The following is a 9,168-nucleotide window of genomic DNA, read 5'->3' as shown; positions in this document are numbered from 1 at the left end:
TGGAAATGTAGGATAGTTTTGTTAGAACTGACCACTTTTGTTAGCTGTAAAGAACAGCTTTGGTTAGAGTTAACTATTTTTGGTAAATGTAAATACACATTTGGTTAGAAAACCAGCTTGGTCTGAACATGAACTTTTAAAAGCATACATGCACAAGACAACTTAAATTATATATCGCCTCCAGTAACATTTCTTGGAATTCATGATGAAAAATCCCGCAGCATAGCGCGGGCCTATACGCTAGTGATAGTTGAGACTCGAGATATAATGGTATTTAAGTCTACAGTTCCAAAAGGAAAGTAAACAGAACAACCACAAAACAACATGCATTATTATTAACACTGGAAACTACTCCTCAGCAACTAATCTTGTGAAGAAGAGTTCTTCTTGCTATCCACTGCTTCCTTGAGTTTTCTGCCCAGAGCATAAGCCAGAGTCGGAGGAACAGCATTTCCAATCTGCCTATGCTTGTGAAGAATGTTGCCATAAAACTGGTAGCTGTCAGGAAAGCCTTGAGATCGTGCACATTCCCTAACTGTCAGAATTCTGTCCTGGTCAGGATGAAAGCACATTCCCACCTTACCCATTGGCTGAGGATCTGTGATGGAGGTTGGGAAGTTGCCTTCCCAGTCTAACCTTCCAAACAGGCCCTTCCACTGGTTGTGGCGTTTAGCTGTGTTGGGCAAGCACCATGGTATCAAGTCCACTATTTGACCAGTAGAGAGCGTCACCTTTTCCTCAGGAAGGTCCTGCCAATCTGCACCTGGCCTCTTGGGAATCTTCGTACATCGGATGAGGTTCAGCTCGTTCATTTCTTTTGAAATGTGATCAGTCAAAACAGCCATGTTCCCTCTGATTCTCTTCTGAAACCACGAGACAGGGTCGCTTTCATATTCCAAATTGATCTTGGAAGCTCCATTGCCTACAGCTGGAAGATCGCCAATTGTGTCTCTTACTGTTATGGCACGGAATGGGGCACCGGTTGCAGTACTTCGAACAGCAGCATAATAGGAGTTCCCGGATAAATTGATCTTCAACTCTGGCACACCAAAAACATGCATTGGCTCTGGCCAATCTGGAAGAACCTCTTCTGGTGCGGCTGCCCAGATAAATGCACGCTTTCGGGATTGAGAAACCCCATAAGCTCCAGCTTCCAGAACACCAAACCTCACCTGATAACCCATCTCAAGAAGTGAAGCCACAGTCAGACGGAATGTCTGTCCTTTATTAAAAGCCACAAAGTTCCTCACATTCTCCAGGAGGAAGTATTTTGGCCGGAAGTAATCAGCAAAGGATAAGAATGCCAATATCATTTCACACTGGACTTTACTCCAAGTGCTGGTATTGAATCTATTCATACCAGAAAATCCCTGGCATGGAGGGCCTCCATTAATAAAGTCTACTTGCCCTGGCAAGGGCAAATTGTCTTTCACCTTCTCATCAAGTGATGAGGCTAAATCATTGGCTTCAGTAGTGGAGATGCAATCATCCATATCTCCACATTTGTCCATGACGGCCTTCAAGATGACATTGCAATTATTAATGAACACCTTGGACTCAGAATGGTTGAGTTGGAAAGCCTGTCCAGCCGGCTCTTCATACTCGATTGCCCACTTCGTTACTGAAACACCAGCCTGATGCAAACCTTCTGACAGGCCACCACATCCAGCAAATATATCCAAAGTGGCTAGGCGTTTGTGTTCAGAATCATCTCTCTGTTTCTCAACTTCTGGAACATCTTCTCCTTCTTTGCATTTGCCCTTTTTCTTTCTAGATTCAGCATCACCACCAACTGCTGAGTGCCTCACCTTGATGTGAACTGGTAACTGCTTAAGAGACCCTTTAGAAGGATCATATAAATGCTCACAGAAGAAAATATGCTCAAACATTGCAGGAGCATCACATTCTGGAAGATCACTCCTCTTTCTAACTTCACATTTTCCTTCTATGCTATCAGCAGGGATAATGTGTGTTTCTTCACTGTAGTAGACCTCTCTGACATCAGAGCAGTATGCCTTCTCTACTGAAATGTCCTCTGGTCTGAAAAACCTTCGAACTTTAACCTGGATTAACCATGTTGTATATTATGCGTGTGTAAACTAAGAGTATACTGTACTAAATTAAAATTGTAGAAAAACACTAGTTGATTTTTCAAGACTAGCAAAAAAAGTGAATTTGAGAAATGGTGACTAACCTGGGTAGACTTCATATCAGGTTGTTTATATTCCTTTGCAGTAATTATCTCCAGCACTTGGCACACAACATAAGCTTTCAATCCCAGATTCCTCCCAGCCTTGAAAAGCTCAGTCCCAATCCTTTCCACAGAAAAATGATAGGGGCTTACATAAACATAATCATGAATGAAATACTCAGCTCCACTGTATACAAAACCAGTCTTTGATGAATTCACTTTAAAGACTTCCTTGGCCTTTTCATCTTCATTAACTTTGCAAGAGTGGCAAAAACCAGAACCCAGACCGATAGTATGATGAGAAAGGCTAAAGAACGCACCTTTCTCAGGGCAATACCGGCTTTTACAGTAATATTCTGTTGGCAATCCTTTATTCTTCCTCTCTTCTGCTCTTGCTCTATCAATTCTATTAGTATCAGCATTCTTCTTCCTATACTGATGCCCCCATGGCATTGATTGGATACCCACAACAACAGTCTGTTCCACATCCTCCAATGCCAAGTTCACGCACTCATCAGTTAAAAACACTTCTCTCTCATTAGCAGTGTTTCCCAGAACAGTCTCAGATCCTCTCTGCATCATTCTCCCATGGAACATCTTCTTTCCATCTGACGTCTCAAACATGTACTCAACAAGATAGATAACAGGATCTTTAGACACATCAATTTCCACAAAAACAGCACCACCCACAGAGATCTCATCTCCACAAAGAACGGCATGCTTGTAGAGAGCTTCACCAGAACAGGTTTTTCCCACAGGCTCCTCACCCCACAAAATTTCACTGCTGCTGAAGCATGCTTTAGGCTTTCTTGAAACTGCAGAAGACCTTTGGGCTTGTTCCATTACTGATGAATTCTCATCTACATCATACTCTTCTATATCCTCTTGGACCTCTTCTATAACTTCATTCTCCTCTACCTTTCCACAAGTAGCTCCTGGGCTTGAATCTACTGGAGAGTAATTTGAATAGTAGTCCCCCCAAATTCTGTTGATAAGCTTTGTTGTTGTAGCCTGCATTGCCTTCCTCTTGGAAACCACAGGTCCCATTGATGCCCTTGGGTTCAAATTTGATCCACTCTTCTGCAAAATTTTCTTGCTCTTTACTTCCCATTTAGTATGGTGCCTCTTCTCCATTTTGTCTCGAAGACCATCAAGAAATGAACATTTTTTAATCTTCACATCTGGAAACTGTGAAAACAGCTGCAATATTATCGCTCCATGTACAACCACATATCTCTCAACAGATGCTGGATCAGAAGAAATGTAACCACCATGGTCCTTTGGGAACTCTGACAATCGTTTAATGACATCTGCAAAAGAAAGCCGTGCTACTCGACGTTCAGCCTTGAGCATAGTGATTATACTTCTCCCAACCCTTGCTGTTTTCAGTATTGGTTCATACCACAAAGCATACTGCTGTGATGGCTTGCCAAGTCTGTACCAGGCCAGCTCTGTTCGAATTGATACTGAGATCATTGATGCTCCCCATTCTATCACCCATTCCTTTATGGCACTCAAATAAATTGGGATGCCATAAGCATCTTCTGCTACTGGTGCCTCTGAACCACTTGAAGAAGACTGGATACTGTCAGCATCGAGATTAAAGCCACAGCTTCCATCATCTTCACACATAACCCCTGACCCAAAAATTGTAACATCAATATCTGGGCAATCTGTCATTGGAAGAAGCTCCAACGAAATCAGTCTCGAGTCTAAATTGTACAGACACCAATTATCAAGCACATGTGTGGGAAGATCACCAGCCTCACTGTCAACAACAATAAACTCATCCGTCTCTTCAATGGAATTGTCATAATATTTAGGTTCAGGATAATCATTAGCAATTTCATCTTCATTAATTTTGATGTAGAATTTACTCGACGTGGAGGTAGCACCCTGACGTTTCCTTTGTTTCATAGACTTAAAGCATTCTTCTTCTTGCAGCAGTCTAGCTAACTTTGCATCTTCATCTTCTTCAGCTTCAACCATGGATGAACCGGTTGTTCTCAGTTCATTCCCTCCAACTCTGATATCTGAAGCAATCTTTAAGGTAGCACTTGAAGCTACTGGTTCTGATTGCTCATAATATCCATGGTTTATAGACTCATCTCTGAGGGCAGTGAGAACAGGCAACTGTGCCAATATCTGATCATTCTTCTTCAATGACTGCTCCAAACCTATCAATCGTTTATAGATAAACTCACCATGAGATAGGACAAATTCTTTGATAGATGCACTGCCAGAAAAGAATTTGCTTCCGCTCAATGATCGAGCAACTCCAGCAAGTAATTCTTCAAGACTACAGCCAGATTTACATTTTGAAAGTTTCTGGTACACCTCTATGCAAGCACGCGCTTTCTCAAAGAAGAGATCATAGTGCTTCTTGTAGCCAATTGCTGGTTTAACACAACAATAATCGGCAACTTTAGTTGAAAGCCATATCATTGGAGAGCCCTCATCGTAACCAGAGATCTTCCAAGCATCGATTCGCCCAAAACCTTCACATTTAATACTGCTGTCCTTGTCCTTGTCCTTCTCAGTACTTTCACGAAGAGGCAATATAGTGCCAGTTATAAACAGACCAGCTTCCACCATCTCAAGTGGTCTTGCAGTACCATCTTCACTATGCAAGATAAATTGAGTCAGTCTTCTGCTTGGCTTCTCATTATCTGGGTCCTTGCCACAAGTCAAGCGTACAGCAAGACCTTCTTCTGGCACAATCTGTTCCTCCTTGCTTGCGATGAGATCAGACTCATCAGTAATATGGACAGACTTCTCCTTAAAGTCTTTACATGCAGCAGCACGCGTGGGCATTTTGCGAGACTGGGCATGGTCTTCATCGCTCTGAGGCAAATTTCGCTTCCTACCTCCACGGCCAGTAGGTGCTTCCTTTTGAGAAGCTTTTTTGCCCTTCTTCTTTGTCATTCCTATCAAATAATCTCAGGAAATTAGGCAAAAAATTGATGAGGCCAGAAACTAGTTTTAAATTTAATTAAGCATTTGACATATTTTTTCCAAGAGAATGGAGGAATCCGGACAGATAAAACACAAACAAATCCATAAGAAAGCAGGCAGGCAGTGATACAAGTAATAAAATGTGCCTCTGGATTAACCCATAATAGGATATTCTCACAACACACTAAAAGGGCAGTCAGAACTTGAAGACATGATCACAACAACCCTCCCTAATCACAAATTTATAATTCAATAAAAGACATTCAAAATACTCAACCATCACCATCACAGTCCATAACAACAGTATTGAGATAAATAACAGGGCAATCAAAACATAAAGATCAACAATCAGAAATTTACAATAAAACAAAAGCCTAAAAACAATTATCATAATCCTAATCACAAACTCATAAAACAATAAAAACCATAATCCATGAATCAAAACGCAATCACAAATTCAAGGGTCCTGATAGAAATAATAAAATGCGTCTCTGGATAAAGCATATACTCATAGACTCATAGTGCACTAAAGGGCAGTCAAAACTTGAAAGACACCATGACCCTCCCTAATCAAAAATTCTAATTCAATAAAAGATAATTCAAAGTACTCAAACTGAAAACCCATTAATCCTAACTCCATAAAAACCATATTAAGTCCAAAATAACAATTTCGCGATAAATAACAGGGCAATCAAAACATAAATATCCACAATCAGAAATTCACAATAAAACAAAAGCCTAAAAACAATAATCACAAACTCATAACACAATAAAAACCATAATCCATAATTCAAAACACAATCACTAATTCACAATAATAATTACAAAAAAAAAAAAGTCATAATCATCAACCACAATCATAAACCATAACAGGGTATCAGAGAACTAAAAGCCCTGAATCAGGGGATCACATAAAACAGAGAGAGCGACTGAAATTACCAGAGGAAGACGAAGAAGATGTTGGTTTAGTCACTGTGGTGGGAGGGTCGGGTTCTAATCCTGCGGCGGATCCCATTTTGTTTCCTAATCGGCAGCGAAACCCTAGAACTGCGAATGTGTGTAGGTTAGGTGGTCTCCGAGTGGGTGCTCTCTCTCTCTCTCTCTCTCTCTCTCTGGGGCTATCTATGGTCTGCTATTTATGCTGCTTTTTCAGCGACATGTTGTATGGGCGGGAAGAAATGGAAGTGGGGGGAACGCCATTGGTTTTCACACTTTTTGAAATGAATTTCATTTTCTAAGGTGGGGTTTTTGTTTTTGTTTTTCTTTCTTTTTTATCTTTTTCAGATTATACTTGTATTTAAGTAATTTAACACAATTTCTTCATAGCAAGACATCAACAAAAAGTTTCTTCTTCACATTTGAACATAATGTTTGAAGTTGCAAAACTAGTTGTCGTCTCCACACCTGTAAGCTATTGTGAGATACTGGAATCTAGCATGCTTGGAAGCTGTAAAATGATGATTTTTTTTTTTAATGATGTTTTTGAAGTTCTGCATTGGGTGAGAATTTACGCAGAAAACTTTGAAGGTCTAAAAATGGTCTCTTGTTTTTTAGAGCATCTCCGGTGGACTCTATTAATAGGAAAATAATTAACTCTAACGAATTTTCAAAAACTAGATTGGAGCCAAAACGGAAAGCCAAGAATACACTTTACCCAATTGGCAGTATAAAAATATTTATGCATCGTTAAGTTATTTATAAATTGTCCAAAAACAATATCCAATTTGTATAATCTCTTCAACCGATATGAAAAGTATTAAAAATAAGCTAAACTAATACGGAAAATAATGAGTTTCATCCATAATATAAAAGGGTCTATGCAAATAATGTTGGAGGGTCCCACATCGATCCATATTTTAATATGGAATGTGAAGACATCAACTTTAAGACTATCTCCAACGGAATGGTTATTTTCCAAGTAGAGGCTCAACAGCTATAAATGATAGATAAACCAACTCATATGTCATTTGCCATGTGGATGACAGTTTCGTTTCAATCTATCAAATTTAACAGTGGCTGAGTCTTCTGCCTTTTAATTTTTTATTATTTCTCTCTCTTGTTGCTCTTTCATTCTCGTCACTCTTTCTTTCCTACCCAAACCAAAGTAGAAGTCTGTAGATCTGCAATTTTGACATAAAAGAAGCAATACTACCTGAAATTTTAGGAGTATATCAATAGAAATCTTATTCCAATATGGTTATTACTCGAATCAAAATTTTGATTGGTGTACCCAAAGCATCAGATTGTTAAAAGATGTGAAGATCAAGAAGGGGAAAAGCAGTTTGGGTTCAGAGGAAGAAGATGATTGCTGGGTAAAAAGGTCTCTGCAAAAGAGATTTAGATGGATCAAGAATACTAACGCCCAAATAGTACGTCTATGGCTGGCAATGATTGATCAGTATTTGAAAAAAAAATGAATACAATGAAGAGATTAGAGAAACAACCCAAACAGGAAAGGAAGATAGAGAAGGAAAGAGAAAACAGTCCAAACAGATGAGATGAGATCCAAAAAGGATGGTCGATGGTCCTCCACCGTCTTTGCTCATAATCTTCTCAACTTTGGTCTGCCTTATTTACAAAATTAACTGATGTTCAGAAAGATAGAGAAGGAGAATGAAGATTTGTTGGAGAAAAGAGAGAGAAGAAAGGATAAACATAAAAAACAGAAAAAAGTAATAAAATAATAATATTCTTTTGACCCATCTATTGGAGTAGAATTCTAGTAAATGTCAAATTGCCATGTCAGCTATCAAAATTTGATAGGAACCAAAAGACGTCTCTGCTGGAGATGCTCTAAGTGGTGTTTTATCCTTTTCTTCTTCTTCTTCTTCTTCATTTTTTTTTTTTTTACCATTTGGTAGAGATTAGATCCTCAACTTTGAATCAAGTAACCTTAGCATTCATGGGTTGTTTTTACTGTCAAAGGGGATGCCCCTTTCTTCTTCTTTCTAACAGGATAGGATTGATTAATTGCACACCCATAATCACTTTAGTCTGGATCTCTTCAACCAAACCCCCTTAATAATGGTGTAAACTCCCTTAATAATGGCATTGGTTGAACAAATAAAGAGTTAGGTTTCAATACTTTATGGTGGCACCATTTCTCCACATGAATCTCTTCCCCTTCATATGTCCCTTCCCTAAAACAAAACTTGAAAGAGACACCTAACGAGGGAAAGAGAGGTCAAGGAGCATTAGTTTGTGCCAGTTTGCCAGATATAACAATAACTCGAACCTCATGGTGTCATAATACAAAGTTTCCGGATGGTAAATACACTTGCAAGAAATTAGGAACGATAACCTGAACAACATAATTTCAAGTCTTTGACTAAATAAGGTACTCAAACTAAAGTAAAAACAAAGTCATTGTTGGAGACATTATTTAGTATGAAAGTGTGTGCAAATTTGTGTATGATGTTCCCTACTCCCAAGTGTAGGAGGTCAAGTTTTAATATAGGGAAGTGAAGAGTGTCGTACCCAAAGGATTGGGGGAAACTCAAACCTAGCTAGATTCCCGCAAAGCCTAGAAAAAAATGCAATCTAACTTTTTACAAGTTCACAACCTTAGCCCTTTGGAAGCTAAAGATTGCAAGGATGATATTAACAATTATGGTAGTAAATGGCTTGGTTGATTTTAGTTTTACGATTAACTAAGTTGCACAAAAATTAAACTAAGCTAATAAAAATGTGGAGACTAAATCAATGAGAGGAGTAGAGACTTACGCATCACACCTAACCTTACTCATGTACAAAATGTAACCCATATTTGATGTAGTAACATGCTTTGACAAATTTCCCCTTAGTGCCTTGGTGAAGATACCAAGAAACCAACTAATCATGCAACTCAACAAACTTTGGTGAAGCTAAGTTAAATTACACAACCTTAATCCCATTTATATTTCATTGAAACACAAGTGGGCTATAAACCGCAAGCCTAACACCCCCTTAGAGCAATTAAACTCACAGTTTATGCATTAAGTTTAAAGTAAGAAATTCAAGCAACTTAACAATTCCCGTAGGAA

General features: G+C 38.9%; 1 protein-coding gene across 1 annotated transcript; it reads right to left on the bottom strand.

The window, feature by feature from the left end:
• Positions 1-159: 159 nt before the first annotated feature.
• LOC112165730 (DNA (cytosine-5)-methyltransferase 1) lies at positions 160-6,506 on the bottom strand. Its single transcript, XM_024302353.2, has 3 exons — positions 6,086-6,506; positions 2,195-5,118; positions 160-2,063 (listed from the first exon to the last, which is right to left on the bottom strand). Exons 1-3 carry the CDS (start codon positions 6,159-6,161, stop codon positions 363-365), a joined length of 4,701 nt encoding a protein of 1,566 aa, XP_024158121.1. The 5' UTR covers positions 6,162-6,506; the 3' UTR covers positions 160-362.
• Positions 6,507-9,168: the final 2,662 nt, after the last annotated feature.

The sequence above is a fragment of the Rosa chinensis genome, chromosome 5 (assembly GCF_002994745.2).
Source record: "Rosa chinensis cultivar Old Blush chromosome 5, RchiOBHm-V2, whole genome shotgun sequence".
NCBI lineage: Eukaryota > Viridiplantae > Streptophyta > Magnoliopsida > Rosales > Rosaceae > Rosa > Rosa chinensis.
The sequence above is the reverse complement of the archived record's forward strand: the minus strand, read 5'-3'. Positions and strand labels throughout refer to the sequence as shown.

Coding starts and splice junctions, on each gene's coding strand:
- LOC112165730 (XM_024302353.2), bottom strand. CDS start 6,161: ATGGGATCCGCCGCAGGATTAGAACCCGACCCTCCCACCACAGTGACT. Junction 5,119..6,085: donor ATCTTCTTCGTCTTCCTCTG/GTAATTTCAGTC, acceptor ATTATTTGATAG/GAATGACAAAGAAGAAGGGC. Junction 2,064..2,194: donor CTGATATGAAGTCTACCCAG/GTTAGTCACCAT, acceptor TGGTTAATCCAG/GTTAAAGTTCGAAGGTTTTT.